Source organism: Pelodiscus sinensis, chromosome 25 (assembly GCF_049634645.1).
Source record: "Pelodiscus sinensis isolate JC-2024 chromosome 25, ASM4963464v1, whole genome shotgun sequence".
Lineage (NCBI taxonomy): Eukaryota > Metazoa > Chordata > Testudines > Trionychidae > Pelodiscus > Pelodiscus sinensis.
The window spans coordinates 2,963,897-2,983,403 of record NC_134735.1 but is presented as its reverse complement, the minus strand read 5'-3'; the positions used below and the strand labels follow the sequence as shown (position 1 = coordinate 2,983,403).

Sequence of the window (19,507 nt, the reverse complement as noted above, 5' to 3'; positions counted from 1 at the left end):
CCCAGTACCTACAGGTTTCAGACACACAATTTTTTTTCTACCATCACACCACATTTGTTTCAACAACTTCATTGTAGCCGGGCGGGCGCTGACATTTTGGGGTGTGAAAAGTACAAAACTAATGTACAAAAACGTCAAACAAAAATTCAGTTTTCTCCACATTTCAGTGGCTGTTTCCGTCCCCCCCCCACTTCTCTCGAGTACCCCTGAGGGTCGTACCACTGGTTGAGGAACACTGAACTAGTGAATAACTGGCGAATGAATATCTAAGAAGCTTTTCCCTCCCTGGCTTGCTCCTTTGCTGCCCGTGTGTCCGTGCGCGGAGCGCGGCCGGGGAAGGTGGAATATGGAAATACAAGCCGGGGGTCCGGCTCCCTTTTCTGTGGGCTGGTGATTCGTGGCCTCCTTTGGCTGTGGGACTGTGTGTTGTGGGGCGACTGGGTCGGAGAGCCACAGGGCGCCTGCCGGCAGCCCCGTCTGCTCTGCCCCGGTGGGCCCTGAGTGTGGCTGTGGCCAGCCGGTCCCTTTCCCTAGCTCTTCTCGCGCAGCAAAGTGCAAAGGCCTGGGGGCGGGAGGGCTGGATACGGACGGGGACCGTCGCAGCGTTGGAGCCTGGGAGAGCCTGTCAGTTCTCAGCGGCTTCTCTCTCTCCGGCCCCAGGGCTGGCCCGGCCCTGGTCTCCCTCTCTTCTCCGAGCTTCCCTGAGCTCTGTTCCAAACAGGCCTCGGGTCCGGCCGAGCCAGGGGCCTGCCCGCAGCCGGCGCTTTCTCCTTCAGCCACAGGCCTCTGAGCGGCTGCCCACAAAGGGTTAGGGTTCCTAGAGGGCACCGCAGCCGCCCAGACGGGGACGTGACAGAGCTGGGGCTGGAATCCAGGGTCCCTGTTCCCCAGCTGCTTCCCCCTCCGCCTCAGAGGCGCAGCTCCTTTTCTTTCACTTCCCCACCTTCTCAGGGCGGTTCTGCTCCTTCCTCCTCCGGCTGCAAGACCTCGGGCCAGGCCGGCTCGGGATCGGGGGCCAGCCGCGACAGGGAACGATTTGATTTTTAAACGCGGCGTTGCCACACCCGCAGACGCCCTGATGTGGACACGGTTTGGACCAGCAGACTGGTGCTTTGGCTGCTGCTGCTCATCTCTTTCAGGGCACTGGGAGAAGCAAAGCCAGTAGGAGCGCCTCGTTACCAGTACAGCGCCCCCCCCGAGGGTTTGTCAGTGCAGCGCTATTGGCAGGGCTCTCTGTAGGGCTGGGGGGGGGCCCAGGCAGTCCGCTGGCCGCCCCGCAGGCAGACATAGGGATGTTTTAGAGCTGCGATTTTATAATCTGAAGCAGCACGCTCATGAAATCTTTGTAAAGCAAATTTTAAACGAAGACCCTGTTGTAAAAATCATAAAGCCAATAGTCCTGAGGCAACGTCGTGACTAACACACATACGGGGTCATGAGCTTTCCTGGGGAAAACCCACTTCCTCAGAAGCAGTCTGCCTAGTAGTGCCTATGGCAGCGTTTCTCAACCTTTTTTTAAGAAAGTACCCTTTAAAAAAAATAAGTCCCCCTCTCCCCCAGTACCTACAGTTTTCAGACACGCAAAAATCCATTGCAACACATTTGTTGAAACAGCTTCATCGTAGACGGGTGGGCGTTGAAATTCTTGGGTGTAAAGTACAAAAATAATAAAGTGCTGTAAAACTTAAAACAAAAATTCAGTTTTCTTCAAATTTCCGTTGTCGAGTGCCCCCCAGACTTCTCTCGAGTGCTCGAAAGGGGACTCGTACCACTGGTTGAGAAACACTGGCATGGCTTCATTACCACTTGAATGGCTCTTTTGCTAAGAGGCCTGGCCAGCTTTGTCGCTTTTATATTAACTAGATCAACTGTGAGGAAACAGAGCCACAGACGGGGGCTAGGAAGAGGTAAGTGGGTGGACATTAAGACCCAGCGGTGCCCCAGATTTTCAGGTGCCCTACGCGGCCGCATAGCCTGCCTATGTGTAAGGACAGCCCCGTATATTGATATAGCTTTTCCCCTTCCTCCTGCCCTTTGAGCCTCATAGTTGCTCCTACATGAGACACTGAGGCTATAGACCAGGGTCTGCAACCTATGGGCTCAGTACGGAACCCGATCTGGCTCTTGTGTCATTCCCAAAGTGGTCAGGCACCTTTTTAAATGAAAAAATAATTCCAAAATTTAAAAACGCGTCCTGACTCATGTCGGTTGAGTGCGGCGTGAGCCTGAATTGGACCAGTTCTGATGTAAGCTTCAAAGACGTGCGTGAAAAGATGCAGCAGCCGAAGTCCTGTTTAAATAAAGTCTGTGAGTACAGTGTTCCGTTGAGGCGATGATTAACCATTAAGTCAATTATCAATAATATAAAGTTGTATATTTTCAGGCATGGGCAGTAGATGGCTCTTTGTTGGCCACTTCTGAATTTTGATGGAGTGTGGCTCTTTGGTTGGAGGACGTTGCCCAACCTGGCTATAGAGCTATGGAGGTGTAGCTGGGCCCCCTGATTGTTCCTAGTGTGGTCTACGGCCTGGTTCTACCATTATGGAACAGCCATAACACAGGTTGGCTGGGGGAGTGATTTATTTTACTGCCGTAACTATGTTGGTAAACACCCTGGGGAAGACGCTGCAATGCCCTTATCGCCGTGCATACACCGGTACGGAACTGATAAGCTGTGCCGCTAGTTTCAGCTGGCCCTTTCAGACCGGCACAGCTGTGCTCAGACCCGAAAGTTTTGCAGTGTTTACTGTGTACCCCTGTGACTCCTCTCCTCGCGGCCCAGGCGTCTCCTGCTGCTCTGGGTTTTGCTTTCCTCGCTGGGTCCGGAGGAAGCCCCTGGCGCTGCGTCCCTCCCCATGGGTGACAGTGTCATTACTGCTAAGCTGGGGAAATGACCAAGCGGTGGAATCCACTTTGGCTGCGTTTCCGTGACCCGTAAGGTTTCTTTGCGGGGGGGGGCGGCACTGGAAATAAATAGCACCCATGATGCTTCCAAGTGTCACCTGTCCAGCAAAGGCCAGCGGATGCAAGACGGTCGTGACGACCCCGGGGATTACTGCAAGCGACTCCCTAGGAGCCAGGATCGGGGGCTTGGGATATTTCATCCTCCACGGCTGTTTCGGATGCTTTTGATTCTTGCTGCGGAAGGCAGTTGTCGGGTGGGATTCTGCAGGCTGGCCGACAGCTGGCTGTACAGTAGCTATTCCAGACGGCTGCAGGCTCTTCCCCTTCTCTCTTCCCCTTCCAGCCTCTCAGACGCTCACACGTGGGACGCTGAGCAGGCCTCGGAGTGGACTGGGCCTCGGCTATCCAAAGCCAGCTGGAGCGATCCCTGCCAGCCCTGGAATTTCAGCCGCTCCCTGGCTTGGAGAGGAGAGGGAGTCGGTGCTTATGACAGCTCTGGCCGCGGGCTCCGTTAACCCTTTCTAGGGAAGTTACATTTAGTTTAATCAAGCAATCGATTAGTCGATAAGCAGGAGGGACCCAGCAGGAGAGCAGGAGGGACCCGGTGCGCAGCAGGAGGGACCCAGCGCGAGCCGGGACAGCTGATTCCCAGCTCGCACTGGGTCTCTCCTGCAGTGCTTCAGCCTATTAAAGGGATTAAGAGCCTGTCCACTCTTAAAACATTTAAAAAGCAGAGGGGTGTTGCACCTCGTCCCCGCCACCCTCCTGCCTCCTGCAAAGACAGTGCTGGGGGGAGCCAGCTCTTGGTCTCTTCCCCTCACCCCCCAAGCTCTGGCTCCTGCTCCCCTCCCTTGGCTTCTAGAAATTCAAGACAGATGTGGAAAAATTGGAGAAGAGCAACGAGAATGATGAAAGGTTTGGAGAACATGACTTGTGAGGGAAAGCTGAAGGAATTGGGTTTGTTTAGTTTAGAAAAGAGAAGATTGCCGGGGGACATGAGAACAGTTTCCAGGTACCTAAAACGGTGTCATGAGGAGGAGGGAGAAAACTTGTTCATCTTGGCCTCTGGGGATAGAACAAGAAGCAATGGGCTTACACTGCAGCAAGGGAGGTTGAGGTTGGACATTAGGAAAAAGTTCCTAACTGTCAGGGTGGTGAAACACTGGGATAAATTGCCCAGGGAGGTTGTGGAATCCCCATCTGTGGAGATATTGAAGAGCAGGTTAGATAAATGTCTATCAGGGATGGTCTAGACAGTATTCGGTCCTGCCGTGAGGGCAGGGGACTGGACTCGATGACCTCTCGAGGCCCTTCCAGTCCTAGTATTCTAGGATTCTCTCCCCCCCCGCCTCGAGGCAGCAAGGGGGCGAAGAGACTAGTTAAGGGACTAGTCGACTATCCAAAACGTCTTTGCTTACCGGATAGTTGACTAGTCGCTTGCATCCTAACCCTTTCCTGACCAGATGGGAGCAAACCGTCTTTCCCTCCGACTCGGGCGCAAACCGGCTGGCAGGCAGTGGTGCGCATGCTCCGGAGGGTCCCAGAGAGCCGGGGTGGCTGGGAAATGGGAGGGCAGAGTGAAAGGGAGGGAAAGAAGCCAGCACTCTCCTCATGCACCCCCATAAAAGCTTGGGGTGGCAAGGAGTTCAGTTCTCATCCCTCTCCCCACTTCGCCCAGCTGTCCCCTGGACTCCGCCCCTCCCTGTGGCCATGGGGGTCCTGTTCCTGCTCTGCTGCAAGGAGATGTGCTTTGAGAGCCTGCCCTCGGCACAGACCCGCTCAGTCGCCCTGCTGGAGTGTAGCACGGCTGCAGGAGCACGGCGTGGGGGTGTCTCTCCCCCTCCCCCTGGTCAGCCCCAGTGGCAGGAGCCGTCGTGTGGAACAGCTGTGGCCACCCCCGTCAGAGCAAGAGAAGGTGTGAGATGGGGAGTTGAGGGGGTCTCATGGCTGCAGCGCCTCCTACACAGCCCTCCTTCCAAGGGTGCGGAGTTGGATGGGTTAAGGCCAGCACCGTGCCTTCAGCCTGGAAGCATGCGGGTAATGCAGGGTATAACTTGCCGAAGTTGCGTGCACGTCTGGTAAATAGGCAGTGTTGTCGTGTCGGCCCCAGGATGTGTGAGGGGCAAGGCAGGTGAGGGGTGGTGTTCCCTTGAATTTTTTCCACCCATGTGCGGAATACATTTTGTCCTCCGCGCCACGCTATGTGTGGATGTGCACCACCGATAGAAACGCCGCCGGTGGTGAGCGCTCTGCTAATCCGCTGGGCGGCCTTTGAATCCCTCCTGGGTGGCTGCCCAAGTGCACAGCTTAAAGGAAACCCTGGTGAAGCTTGCCCTTCTCACTGACAGAGGTTGGTCCCATAAAAGATATTACTAGAGCCCTGCAAATCTGCAGGTTTCTGCCCGATAGCGGCAGGCCGTATTTTGCAGCTTGGATACGGATACCAATTTTGTAGCGCGCAGTACTCAGGATATTACCCTGCCCGCCTTGTCTGTCTTGTAAATGGCAGTTGCTCCCTCTCAGTTAAATTTTGCCAACTCTGTCTCCTCCAGTGTGGTTTCAGTCCAGGCCAGACTAAGTCCAAACCATCTAGCGCTTGTCTGAGCCTCAGGTTCCTCCGGCCAGCACAGCTTGTGTGTTTGATTGCTGAGGCTGGAGCGAGGGAGGACATGCTGAACAAGACGGGTAACGACACGGTCGAATTAAGATACGCAACTCCAGGGATGTTAATTACGAAGCTGGAGTCGATGTACCTTCATTCGAGTTTTTGCACTGTCTCCACAGCGGGAGGTCGACGGGAGCAACCGCTCCCATTAGCTTCTCTTACGCCTCACGAAGGATGGGGCCACACTCTGAGTTTGATTTAGCGGGTCTTCACTAGACCCACTAAATTGAACTCTGGAAGCTCGATCGCAGCAGTGTGGTTCTTCCAAGTAGTGAAGATGTGGCCTCAGGGTTTGAGCTAGCAGGGTTCCCTCTGGTCTTTGGGAAAACGGGCTTTGGATTCTTCAGGAGCTGAAGATGCTAGAGCCCCAAATCCAAGCAGTGGCTGGAAACCTGCCCTCTGGCCTGTCAGCCTCAACTGTTTGGAACTGGGCAGGACTGGGTGCTGCTTGTGCTGGGCTGGTTCCTTGGTTTCGGTCTCCTAGGCAATATTTTGCCTCCCCCTGGCCTGTTGGAGCCGGAGGCCTGGGGCTGCGCTCGAACACGCTCAGCAGTTGTTCTGCAAGTCGCTGACCTATTTTCCTGGCACAATTGAGTGTTTGTGAGCAGGGAAAGGCGGGGAAGGGGAAGCAGGCTGGAGCATTGAGTTACTTTTTATCGGTCTGCGGGGCACGACATTAAAGCGATCAACAGCCCCAGGGGAAAAGGGAGCTGAGGGCACCGGTGCCTGGGGTAGCCGAGACCTGGTTCGGGTCATCGATAAAAGCAAAGAACTCAGCCAAGTTTCGTGCTCCCTTCAGGCCAAGAATTGTTGTTGTCGTTAACTAGCTCTCTGCTTCCTCCCCGTGCTAGTAACACGTCTGGCCGTGTCCTGGCTCAGGAGGCGGGGACAGAATGAAACTGAACCGGGACAGTTCCCCCGTTGGCTCTGCAGAGCCCTGGGTGTGTAACGGATCCAGATCGCAGCTTCTGCGTGCAGGCAGCTGGTTGCATTCGGATAATGGTTTGGACGGTGTCCCGAACCTCCAGGGAGCAGCATTTTGGGGGGGGGGGAGGGGGTTTAGAGCCAATCTGCATATGGAAACGAGGGTCTCTGAGGAGCTCTGGGATCCCCTTCTCCCGGCTGCATTGTGGCCTCCCGTCTTTTCTCCTCCCCTCCCCCCCACCCTGCGCCCTTCCACCATCTGTGCTGTCGCGTCTCGGTTTCCTTTTTTATTGTACTGCAAGCAACTTTGCGAGCAAGAAGTAGCTATTCCGAGGAAAATTCCATTGTGCTATTTTTAGAGGTAACTTGGCTTCTTGCAGTCACTTATTTTCCCTCCTTCCCCTGCCTAGAGGCGACAGAGGAATGTTGCTGGAAGCTGAAGGCCTCCCTGGGCGAAAATGGGGGGGGTGTCAGTGAAGGTTGGGGGACAGGGCCGGGGAAGCTGTGTGCGTGGAGTTATGAGTGTGTCCCGGTGTTGAATGCCTCTGGCACCCCTGCTGGCTCTTCCCAGCCTGTCTGGTGTAAATTCACTGTGTCCCGGTGGAAAATGGGGTACATTGGCTGCCCGGAGCTTGGAGCTCTGTTCCAAACGGCCGCTCTGCGCACGCCGCTCTGCGCACTCATGGCAACGAATTCATTCCGGCCCCGGCTGCTGCAGATGGGTAGCTCAATCCCGACGGGAGGGCTGCAGGTCTTAGAACCTGTGCCGGTGGTTTCTGGGACTGCCGTAGGGTAATGTGGGGGGGGGGGGGGGGGGGATGGAGAAGCGGCGGGGATGGGTTGGCTTCTTCCCGGTACCCAGGAGGTGTGGCGGAGGGCGGCAGGGGCATCAGACTTGCAATCCTGGGTCACACCAGTGGCTTGTCTCTGCCCCTCTCCCGCGGTGGCCAGTCCCCGTGCCAGAGGAAGGTGCGTGAAGCCCGCAGCGGGCAACGTTGCACGAACGTGTCCACGAGGGGATAGCAAATGTCGCACGAGTCGCTTGCTAGTCGGGCTGTGGTTCTGAGTAGGAGACACAAGCCAAGCCGGGGCCCGGGTGTTTCCGGGTGGGAATCGTCGTCCAAATGTGACAGTGTTCTATGTGCACTCCTGCCCGGGTCCTGCGTGTTCTGTGTCCGTACTGCGCCCAGCGCCGTGGAGTTATGTGCCCGTGGTGCTCACGCCTTCAGCGTACTAACCTGTGCTTCGCGGGCGACTCCTTTACCCTTCACGCACCAAACAGGCCTGGGCTGTTATCAAGTGCAGTGTTGAAAACCAGGAGGGAGGCTGCCAGCCAAAAGCGCGTGCTCCGGCCGAAGCCTGGGAGACTGCTGAGACAGGGAGGGCTGGGAAGGAGACCAACGTTAAGCTGGTGGCTGAGCCGTGCTGCCGGGGTTCGAAGTTGCAGGTTGGGGTGAGCGGCAGAAAGTCTCCCAAAGAACCAATTGTTGGAGCCCCTGGAAAATCATTTCCTATGCGAGCTGTGAAGATGGGAGATGTTGCCCCCCCCCACTTCCCAATTCTGCTTCTCCTCCCTCTCCATGTTGCAAACTTGCTGTCCCTTCCGGGACCAGAGGGACAAGGTGTAACCCAACCCCTCCATCTGCCCCCCGGGACATTCCTGCCTGCGTCCCCAGACAATGGAGGGGGGAGGGAGCGCTGTCCTAGAACAAATGGCCAGCGAATGTAGCACCTGCCTTTGTCACTGTGGTTTCTAGAGGCGCTGCTGGAGCCGTTTTGGCTCCTCGAGTTCCTGGACAAACAGCTGTTGGGGGGTGAAAGTGGCAACTGGCTTCCGGGGTTTGTTCCATTTGACACGACACTGATCAAGGGTGTGTGTGCAGCTGGGCGATGGGGTGAGCCGGGCACGCAGGTCCCATCCCTGCTGGGGCTGAGGCTGCCAGGAGGACAGCCGTTGTGAATTCTTCCCGTGTGCTGAGGCTTTGTCCCTGGCTTTCCCTGTGTTGGTCAAATTGGTACCGGGGGGAACTGATTTTCCCCGACCAGAAGCAAGGGGCTTAAATTGCAGAGAGGGAGGTGTAGGTTGGACACTAGGAAAAATTTCTTACCTGCCAGGGTGGTTCAGCACGGGAATAAATTGCCTAGGGGGGTTGTGGAATCTCCATCGCTGGAGATATTTAAGAGCAGGTTGGACAGACACCTGTCAGGGATGTCCGAGTACCCTTAGGGATACTTGAGAGAAGTTTTGGGGGTACGTCAAGACAACTGAAATTTGGAGAAAACTGAATGTGTGTGTTAAGTTTTACAGCGCTTTATTAGTTTTGTACTTTTTACACCCAAAAATGTCATCGCCTGCCCGGCTACGATGAAGTTGTTTAAACAAATGTGTTTCTGTGGTAGAAAAAAATCTTGTGTGTCTGGAAACTGTAGGTACTGGGGGTACGTCCAATGTTTGCTTTTGAAAAAGGGGTACTTGATAGAAAAGGGTTGAGAAACACTGATCTAGATGGTGCTTGGTCCTGCCGTGAGGGCAGGGGACTGGACTTGATGACCTCTCGAAGTTCCTTCCAGTTCTAGTGTTCTGTGATTCTATGATTCAGCCTGAACAACTCAGTGCATGATGCTCACTGCTCACTGTGAAATATACCACCAGTGCCTGTGAGGGAGAGGAAGCCTCTGGGCTGGCTACGAGGCTCGGTGTTTAGATCCCACAAGGCTCGGTCCTGTTGGCTCTGACTAGCCTCCCACCCTGCAGTGCATGCCGTACTGACCTGCCTGATTTGTAGAGACAAGGGGGAGGGGATGGCTGCCCTGGATTTAAGAGTCATTGGGGCTGATGCTTCTGTGTACCCTGCGTTAATACTAGCTCCCTAGGCCAGTGATCCCTGTAAGCTGAGTACTTGGGCAGCCATCCAGGAGCGAGTCAAATGCTGCCCAGCTGATTAGCAAAGCGCCCGCAGCTGCTCCAAAGTTGGTAGCATGTGTGTCTGTAGGTGGTGCACATCGATTCTTTCATTGGTGCACATAATAAAATTTATTCTGCACACAGATGGACAGAGTTCGAGGGAACACTGCCCTAGACCCTTTTCACCCAAGCCAGCCCTGTGATCATCTTGGTTTTTGTTACAAACTAGGATGGCGCAGTCAGGCGTGGGGGCTTCTGCTCTAGAGTGTGTGGAGTTTCACAATTCTAAGGCTGGGGGGCGCATGGGGATCCGTGACCGCTGGGACGGCACAAGCCAGAGACGGTCCCCAAAACAATTCCCAAAGTAGAGTTTTAGGGAGGCCATCCAGTCGTGCTTCCGAAATTGCGACTCCACCGTGACCCTTGGGAAATGGTCCCAATCGTGAATTGCTCTCCACGAACCACATTTCAGGACAGATGCAGAGAAATTGGAGAAGGTCCAGAGAAGGTCAACAAAAGTGTTTAAAGGTTTAGAGAACATGAGCTAGGAGGGAAGACTGAAAGAACTGGGCTTGGTTAGGTTAGAAAAGAGAAGACTGAGGGGGGACATGAGAGCGGCTTTCAAGTATCTAAAAGGTCTTTACAAGGAGGAGGGAGAAAAATTGTTCTCCTTGACCTCTGAGGACAGGACAAGAAGTAATGGGCTTAAACTGCAGCGAGGGAGGTTTAGGTTGGACATTAGGAAAAACTTCCTGTCAGGGAGGTGAAACACTGGGATAAGTTGCCTAAGGAGGTTGTGGAATCCTCATCTCTGGAGAGATTTAAGAGCAGGTTGGACAGGTTGGTCCTGCTGTGAGGGCAGAGAACTGGACTTGATGACCTCGCGAGGTCCCTTCCATAGTGTCCTATGACTCTACGGTTCAGTGTTAAAACTCTTACGCCTTATTTCCTGGCTGAATCGGTCTGGTTTCCACATCCAGCCATTGGCTCACGCGACGCCTTTCTCTGTTGCTTTCTTCCCCTTGTCGGTTCTTACAGACTGTGATCCAGTCCCCCCGAACCTCCTCTTTGTTAAGCTCAGTAGATCGACCTCCTGAAATGTGTCCACTTCTGCCCATCTCCAGCCTTTAGTCCTGGGTCTACACGCCATGCCCGTTGCTGAAGAAGAGCATCCGCGCCAGACATCTCGGGCTTGCACCCGGCCTGTGGGCAGCAGCCCTGCAGGTTCAGTCTGCTCTCTGGCGAGGGGACAGACGGGAGTCCCATGCTGCAGCCACGGCATGGATGCGGTGTTCTCTGACCCCCTTACTATTGGGCCTTTTGCTTTGCAGGGCTCGAGGGAGGATGGGAGAGGGGCTGTCTGCTGGGGAGGCAGCTCCAGGGACTCGTCTCCTCTTGCCTCCGCCCCCAAAGGCCATGGTGCACTGTTGTAATCTTAGCCTTGGAGAAAGCTAAATTGCCAGAACCTCCGGCTGGAACGGCCTCCCCTTCCCCCCAGCCGCGCTGGCTGTTATTTAATCTGACACAATCCCTTGGCAAGGAGTTGGGAGGAAATACGAAGCAAGTGGCAAGTCAGGGGCCAGTGCCTTTCGGTGAGGGTGTAAAAATAGCCCGCTACTGTCCAGCAATTCCTCCCCCCGCCCCCCGCTAACGGCTAGCACCAGAGGTTTGGCATGAACAGCGTGAGCTCCGCCAGCCAGGCCCTGAAACACTGGTTGGCTTGTGTACGGGTTGAACCTCTCCAGTCCGGCTCCCGCGGGACCTGCCTGGGTCTGAGCCAGAGAGGTCGGTATTGACTAGCAGCATGGCCAGCACCGGGCTGTTCGAAGACACGGAGGGTACGTTCGAGCGGAATAACAGCGCCGAACCCTGAGAGCCAGGACTGGGGGCTGCAGACGCGCTCTGTGGGGAGGCAGGACGTTGGCCACCCCCATGGAAAGTGGAGATCTGGCGAACTGACATCACGCCGGACCACGGAAGTTTCTGGACGAGAGAGGTTCGGCCTGTCCTGTCAGCGTACTTGGGATGCACAGTGCAGCTCGCAGACAGGAGCCCTGCCCTGCCCAGTTCACAGACCGACTGGCTGACAACATGTTTTGTTAGTCTGTGAAGTGCTACCAGACCTTGTGTTGGTTTTTAAGTTTATGATGCAAAGGGGTCTGGCTGTCTGGAGGAAGGAGAGGCGTTTTGGAGGGAGCAGGTGGTGAGGAGGGGGAGGCCAGGGCTGCGTTCAGGAGGGGGCGCAGCTGGAGTCGAGGGGGAGCTGAGTGAGGTGCGGGGGCGGTTCGGAGGGTGGTAAGATTGATGGTGCGCAGGGCGGGTGTTTTGGTCCCGTCGCCTTCCTTCTGCCTTTCGCTTCAGGGCTCTTCAGCCAGCCGTGGCGGGTTCGTGCTCTGTCTCTCTCGGCCTGGCTTGCGTTGGGCGGTTGACTTTCTATTGGATCGCGAGTCTCCCGTTCAGCCCCCCGCTTGCCTCTGTGCTGCTGACGGCGTCGCGTTACGAAAGGGGAAGCGTGCGGCGCGCCCCGGAGCGTGCGCTGCCACATTCCGCTCCCCTTGCTCCGGGCCGTCGGGGGCTGCCAAAATTCGTCCAACAAGTAAATCTCCTTTTGGCTTTTGTAACTCTTTCGCCTTCCGGGCGTGAGGGCGCATCTCCCTGACGCGTGTGGGGGGCAGTGGGGCCTTCTCGGCTTCCCATCCGTGGGGCATCAGATAGGAGATAAGCAACCGGCCGGCTTTGAGTGTGCTGCTTTATTACAGTGCTTCACCCCTCGGAGAACGTGTGCCATGCTATGCTTTCCCAGCACCTTGTAAACAGCGGCCGTTCGTATTCCCCGTTAGCCGGGGGTCTGTCGCCATTTTACGGAAGCAGTGACTTGTCCCTGGGAAGAGAATCCAGGGGTTCTGGTTTAAAAGTGCATTCCCTCCCTCCTCCGACACTGTGCCTGTGAATTTTGCTTTCTTTGATTTTCCTATGTATGTGCCTAACCGTTTCCCCGGTTCACGTATCAGTCCGCTGCTGTGCGCTGGTGTGAACGGTCCCTGAAATCCAACGCCTGCACGTGGGAGGGGGAGGGAGAGAAAAGGGGATGGGGGGGGGTCGTCAAGCCCCGAGCCAGCCAGCTCCATGCCCGAGGTTGGTCTGTCGTTTCACTGCTAATTTGCACAAAGGGGGAGGGGGCGGCGTAGGCCGGGGCGGGTTTAATGCGCTTCATCAGCTCCGGACACACAAAGGACGGCCGTGCAGGGCGGTTCTGCGGTGACATCACTCCCCAAGGGTGGTCAAAGTGCAAGTGGCGTGCGACCGGCTGTGGGTGCCCGGCAGGGAAGAGGGGGATCTGGGACAGATCGGGGCTTTCTCCGCGCCGGGGCAGGATGGCCACCAGCTGAAGCAGGGCAGGCTCGGCAGGGAGATGAACGCCGAGAAGTACAGGAAGTTCCTGGATGGTCTCAGCAACCTGAAAGGTATTTGCAGAGCTCCCTGCTGGGCAGGCAGGAGGGGAGAGGTGGCCGCCTCAGCCCCCACGGAGCGCCTGGCTGCCTTGTCATTTAACTGGCAGGGCTGGGGGCAGGGCGGGGAAGGGTTGCGACTCCTGGTTTGAGGCGGACTAGGCAACAGAATTGTAGGAGGGGGAGCAGACCGAACGGGGTCTGGCTACCCCCATGTACTCCCTGTGTCCCTGGCCGTGTCGTACCCCCGGCTCCGTCAGGCGTTGGGGAAAGCCGGCCCTCCGAGGACACGAGGAACTTTCTGGCCTCTGTGCCCTTGCGGCCTGTCGGAAGCGAATAAAGGTCGTATCCTGCCCAAGCACCATGGTGGCCCTGACTCGGCTTGCGCCTGTCACGGGCCTTGTTTCCTAGGTCGCAGTGCGGCAGCGTGGGAACGTGGGCTCTCCGGGGGCTGGGGCAAGCGGAGGCTGCATTGGAATAACACAGCCCCCCTTCCCCCCAAAAGTCCCGTTATTGGAACTTTTTGGTGAGTTGGACGAGGAGGGCAGAGCACAGGGAGTTACCCGGAGAGGTTCCCCGAGTCCCCTTCTATGCTCCAGGTGGTGAATACCGCTTACATGTCATGACCGCTTACATGTCATAACACCCCCCCCCCCCCCCCCCGCGGCTGTTATCTTCTGCTGGTTGGGGGGGTGTTAACGAGGCACCACGTCTGACTGTACCTTGGAGTGGCCAGGGGGGTGTCAGAGCAGAGCATGGCTGGCGAAGGGAGGAAATAGGAGCTCTAGATTTGCAATTGGCCCCTGTTCTACCGCTTCCTAGCAGAACAGGTGGGGCCCCCGTTCCCGGAGTGCTGGAGCAGCTCGAGCGCTGTAGTGTGCGTCTCCTACCGCGCCTGGGGGGAGCCAAGGTACGGCGAGCCCGAGTGACCCGCACCACGTCGCGTTGGCCTCGGGGGTGGAGGAAGGAATCGGCTCTGGGCCCTTCAGACGAGCACTCTAACCACTGGGCCACCCTTCCCCAGAGAAGCCCAGCTGGCATGACTTTCCCTTCCCAAGCCGTGCAGGGCAAAACGCCCCATGGCCCGAGTGATTTCCTCTCCTTCCGCCGCTGACTGGCTTTCGGCTCTGTCTTCACCCCGGGGAGGCTGGGGAAGGAATCCGCGAGCTGGATATTTGATCGCACTCCGCGGCCTCTGAGAGCAGGTGGCCGGCAGGCCGGGGAGAGATGCGGTTTCCCCGAGAGAGCGATCCAGCTGACAAGCGCAAGGGAAGATGGGGGAGAGGAGGCCGTGTTGGTGGAGGTTTTCCAGACGAGGGTGGCGCTCAGAGGGCGGGGCAGGCAGGGTACCCGGGTGTGTCCGCCTGCGCTCGGATGGAGCTGGTGAGTTTTGGCCAGTTCCTGTAGGAACGGCTGCTTGTCCTTGGTTACTGCCCTCATCGCTCCGGCATGTCGGTCAGGGTACAGCCGGGGGCCTCTCCCTGCTGTGGCAACACTCTGGCCATTTCTGCAGGCTTGCCTCTCCCTCCCCTCCTCCTCTTACTGTCTGGGGGTGGGCCAAGGGACAGCAGGCGGCAGGGTCTTGTCTCGCTGTCTCCTCCCCTGGCTCTTTGGTCCAGCTCCGGGGAGCTGGGTGGGTTATGAAGGCGCTGAGCTTTGGGGCACGAGGCAGCAGCATGGGGAATGGGTGTGGGGGGGGCACACTGGGATTTAAGCAGAAGGAAGGGAACAATTCCGGAGGGATTCAGCTCCCGGTCAGCCAGTGGCGGTTTTATTGGCTCCCCCTTTCCAGCACTTCTCCCTATGTCCGGGCTTTCCCAGCTGATCCTGGGGCCGTGAGTAAGCCGGGTGAGTGAAGTCCAGGTTTAACTTAGCAGGCAGCCAAGGGAGACGTCACGGCAAAGGCTCTCTGTAGCCTCACCTCCCTTCCCTGGCGTGGCTGTCCCGGCTCCAGGCTGATACGGGTTTGATGTTGATCACGTCCGGGGTTAAATCCAACCCCCTTCTTGCTGTGACGGCTGCCTGATTTGTAGTCCATGTTTCCTCGAGTCTTTTCCATCCATGTGCGGAATTTTTCCGTCGGCGCGGAATAAATTATTTTGTATGCACCAAGGCAGGTGTGACTGTGCACCACCGGTAGAAACACCACTGCTAGTCTGCGGGGTGGCGTTTGAATGGCTCCCGAGCAGCCGCACAAGCTCCCAGCTGACCAGGAACACGAGGGGTTGTGTCCAGGCGTAACGTAGCGCACTTTGTTCTGCAGGCGGAGCGCCCGTCATGCAGTTCTCGTGCTCCTCTCGGCAGCTGGCGTCGGAGAGCCATGCCAAGCGAGCCCCGGCCTGCTAGCTGCTGAGCGAGGAGGCGCGTTAGTGCTTCAGCAGCCGTAGCACAAATGGGCATGGGGCTGGGCCCGGCTGTCGGCTTCAGCTGCCTGCCGTGAGGTCTTAGGTCGTTCTTTCGGGAGTGGGGGGTGTTTCCCCTCCTTAGCGCTCCCTTCCCCCTGCGCATTGAACATCCCTTCTCCAGCGCCTGGCTGCTTCTGCCGCTGAGCTGCGAAAGAGAGCCGGGAAGGACCCTGTTGAGTTTTGAGGGCGCTCAGAGCCCTGTCAGGTCATTTCTCTCCGAGACCTTGCGGTGGGTTTCCTTGGAGCCGGGTCCTGCCGAATCTCACAGTCCGTTTTTTGAGAGCGGCTTCGGCAGGAATTTTTTGGGGGGTTTGGGGGTGCTTGTGTGTTTCCAGCCTTGTTCTAGGGCCCACTGCCAAAGACGCTCTTGGCCCCCGTCTCCCGACTGCAGCTGGGTGAAATGTACATCGGTTTGGCAAACGTAACCCGCTTGCACGCGAACGTCGGGCTTTTCTTTTTAACGAATTCATTGGTTGCTGGGAAGAATTCAGCTCTTTCACAGCCATAATTCAGCCTCTGGCTCGCTCGCAGCACACCCCTCCCCACCCACCCCCGGCAAGACTGCTAGTTTGCGGATTTGCTCTTCAGGCTGCTTGATTGATCACCGAATTCCCACGGTATTTCTGCTCCTGGCTCAGATGACTCCCAACCCTGCAGGAGTCTTTCCAGATGGCTGTCCCAATGTTTCCCGCGTGAGCAGCAGTGCGCATTCAAACTCCCCGCGCTCTCCTCTCTCCACGAACCTCGTCTTTGCCAACCGAAACGTGCTCGTATGAGTGGAAATAAAAAAGGGCCAAGAATCCTGCACAGAGCAAGGCTGGAGTTTGTCTTCCGGCTAGGGCCAGCCTGTTCTGTGCGTCGCGGCTGCCCAGCCCTGCTCCCGGGACGGTAACACACGCGCCGTAGTGGCTGTCCTTGTTTTTCCTGTGTCCCCTTCTCCCATCATCCGCTAGAGCAGTGGTCTCCAAGCTTTTGGGGCTGCCGGGGGCGGGGCCGCTCATGCGCCGTGCGCCCGGGGTAGGGGCTGCGCGTGTGCCGGGCGCCCGGGGTAGGGGCTGCGCGCGTGCCGGGCGCCCGGGGTAGGGGCTGCGCGCGTGCCGGGCGCCCGGGCTAGGGGCTGCGCGTGCGCCGGGCGCCCGGGGCACAGGAATGGCGTGGGCCGGCCCTGGTCACTCGGCGGGCGCACGTAAATGCCTCGGCGGGCACTGCGTTGGGGAGGGGACTACTGTGCTAGAGACACTGATGGCAGGATGGGAAGCAAGGAGAGATGAGGAAACCCCAGAGAGGGTGGGCGCGGAGGTGGAGAATAAAGGCTGAATAGAAAGAATCTGCGAGGAAAGGGAACACATTTCCTTTGTGGTTGTGCTCAGGGCTTTCCCGTTGTTCCGAGTTCAGGTACCATGGTGACGGGGCCCTGAGAAGTCCCTGAGGGAGCCAGACACAGACATGTACTCGTCCTGCTGTCGGTTTGTTGCCCGTCCGTCTCCTCCCAGAGAGTGGAACTGTGCCCGTCACCATGGTCTCTAGGTGTTGGCGGTAGGGCGCGGGGGTGCAGCCATTGTGCCGAAACACAGCCCCAGCCCCTTCCTGTGGGGACAAAGCACGGTTTTGATGGCTGGTGAGCGCCACCGTCTCTATTCATCGGCCAGGGAGGTACAAGCAGCAGCGGATATTGGGGCCGGCAGCCTTTCAGATGGAAATGTCTGAGAGTGCGGATCCCTGACCCCGGGCGAGGTGCCAGCCGTGCGCTAGAGGATGCGGAGTTTGAGCAAAGGGCTGGAACGCTTCCCTTCTCCCCAGAGGCTGCCTGGCCGGGAGAGATCTGGGAGGCAGCGGCTCTGCCGGCTCCCTGACCGGAGAGGGGGGAAGGTGGAAGAGACGAGCTGTGTCGGCCACGTCCCGTTTCCTTCCCTCTTTGGCGCAGGCGGGGGGCAGAGGAAACAGGTTTTCCTAGAATTGCCTTGTTTGCTCTCTGGCTGGACTTTGTTTGGTGGAGGGGCGAGAGCCAGGGAGCTCTGCGGCCCTGTCCCCGCTTTCCCAGCGCTGTGCCGTGGCCCCGAGGGGCTTTGCGGGGAGGCTGATTGCCAGTGTGGCGGGGAGGGTTCATTTTCTCGCCAGCCGGAGTTTCACTTTCTCCGAAGCTCGCTGCTTGCTGGCAGCGCAGTGTAAACAGGCGCCTCCCCGGGTTTTCCCAGCGCGCCTTGGGAGCCGGCAGAGTTAACTTCTTGGCTTCCTCTGGCCTGGTCACTGGCTCAGCACGGCAGCTGGCTTGTCTCCATGACGAGCCATGGCTCGGAAGGAGGGTCGCACCTGAGGGAGTGGGCAGATAGGACGTCCTCTCACACTTGGCCAGCGATGGGGTCGTGCAGGGCCGGATGAAGACCTTCTGAGGCCCTAAGCCGGGGGGGGGATCTTTTTTGGGTCGGGGGCCGCTGACCCCCAGAAAAATCATTCAGGGGCTGCACACGCGTGAGAAGCAAAACTAAACCCTTGCGGTGGTCCCAAAGGACCCAGCCCACGTTCCCCTCGCACCCCGAAGCCTGGGGAGCCCCCAGGTTAGTAGATTTGAGGGCCGCTCTGAGGTGGGGTCAGAAATGAGGGGCTCAGTGTGTGGAAGGTGGCTGCTGGGATGTGGGGTGTAAGCGGGAGGGAGAGCAGCAAGAGCAGGCTGGGGGGAGCCCCGAGCCTCAGGGGCCGGATCCAAGCAAGCCAGGGGCCGCATCCGGCCCCCGGGTCTTAGTTTCGGGCAGGGGTAGGGAACCGATGTTGCATGTAAGAGGCTCCATAGCAGGGCTACTCGACGTTAGAAGCCCCCGGGGGCCACAAAGATCCCTCACAGCACAAGCCAAGGGCCGCAACTTCAGTGTAGTTGCATATACATGCAAATATATATGTAAATCTATGCAAATAGCTTTTTTCACACTGAGGGGCATGAATACAGAGATTAAGGCACAACTACAGAACACACAGGCCCCAGTTCAGTTAAGACCCCGCCCCAGTTCTGTGCAAGCACCGAATAGCCAGCGGATGACCCTGACGACTTTGCAGCCACCTAAGTTGGCCTGGGGAGAGGTCCCATCTCCCCTTCCCAGGTCCCCGGGTGCAGCACTTTTTATCCTGTGGGTGGCTGGGGCCTGAGGTCACGGTCCAACTGCATGTTCTGGAGAGCGGGAGCTGCTCTCTCCCCCCCCCCCCCCCGATGGGTGAGTCCCGTGGCAGAAAGGAATTCTTCCCTCACACGTATCCCCGCGTCTCTGCCCCTCTGCCACCGGAGAGGGGTCGGGAAGGTAACGGGAGTTTGTCACTCGCTCCGTTTCGGTGTCGTCGTTAACCCAGAAGAGGAGACCACCCAGTGCTCTGCGTGAGACTAGAGGGGACTGGTAGCTGCCCCTTCCCCTGCCACCACTGCTCTGAAGTGATGGGAGATGAAACCCCCATCTGTTTTCTGGTGACAGCACCATATGTTCAGCGGCGGCGGGGGGCGGGGGAGGGGATGTCTTTTTTACCGCTTAGTTGTCAGGCAAGGCAGCCTCCTGTTTTCCTCCCCATCCAGCTCGGCAGAGAGAGACAGTAAGAATCCCTAGATCGGCAGAGCTCTCAGCACCTGGACAAAGGAGAGCAGTAGCATGGCCCCCGTTTGACAGAAGGGGAAACCGAGGCACAGGGCAACAAAATGACTTGCCCAAGGTCACCCCGCAGGCCAGTGGCAGAGCTGGGAATGGGACCCTGGTTTCCTGAGTCAGCTCAGACTAGACAACTACTTGCGTGGACTTGCTCCTTTTGTATCCGGCAACCCAAAGTTAGCCTTCTCGCAGTGGCCAGCCTTTGCTAAGCCTCAGCTGTGTGTGATGCCAGGTAATGGGGGACAGTAGCCCCGGTTAGCCTTGCCTGTCCGGGCTGCGTGTGTGCCTAGCGAGTGTCTGGGCGGCGATGGGCAAGCCGCAGTGCTGTGGTGTCCGCGGCTGTGCATTGGCACACTAAGGAGTCTTAGGAGTCGCTTGCTTGTTTTGGGAGTGTGCGAAGGGGGGAACTGTCGGCAGGTGTGCCTGAGTCTAACACCCGTCCCAGCAAGAGCGAGCCCCTTGCAGAATAAAGGGAAGTGACGGAAGCATACTCCCCATTTGGGATATTGACCAGGAGGCTGGTGGGAGCCCTAGAGAATTGTGGGTAGTATATGAGCAAGAACCTCTTGAGAAATGAATTGGGTCGTCCGTTAGGTTTCTTTTAAGAAAAACCATTTTCTATGTCTTTGCGG

At 57.5% G+C, this 19,507-nt stretch overlaps 1 protein-coding gene across 12 annotated transcripts in view; it reads left to right on the top strand.

Annotated features, from left to right (window-relative positions):
- The window catches only part of MACF1 (microtubule actin crosslinking factor 1), a 301,070-nt gene that overhangs the window by 30,446 nt on the left and 251,117 nt on the right, over positions 1-19,507 (top strand). Inside the window, exon 1 of one of the 12 annotated variants that reach the window (XM_075908720.1) lies at positions 12,651-12,862. The exons of the other annotated variants lie outside the window; for them this stretch is intronic. Within the exon in view, the coding sequence (XP_075764835.1) occupies positions 12,811-12,862 (52 nt within the window). The 5' untranslated portion in view covers positions 12,651-12,810. Of the gene's footprint in view, positions 1-12,650; positions 12,863-19,507 lie in introns of those variants that run through there. 12 annotated transcript variants of the gene reach the window in all.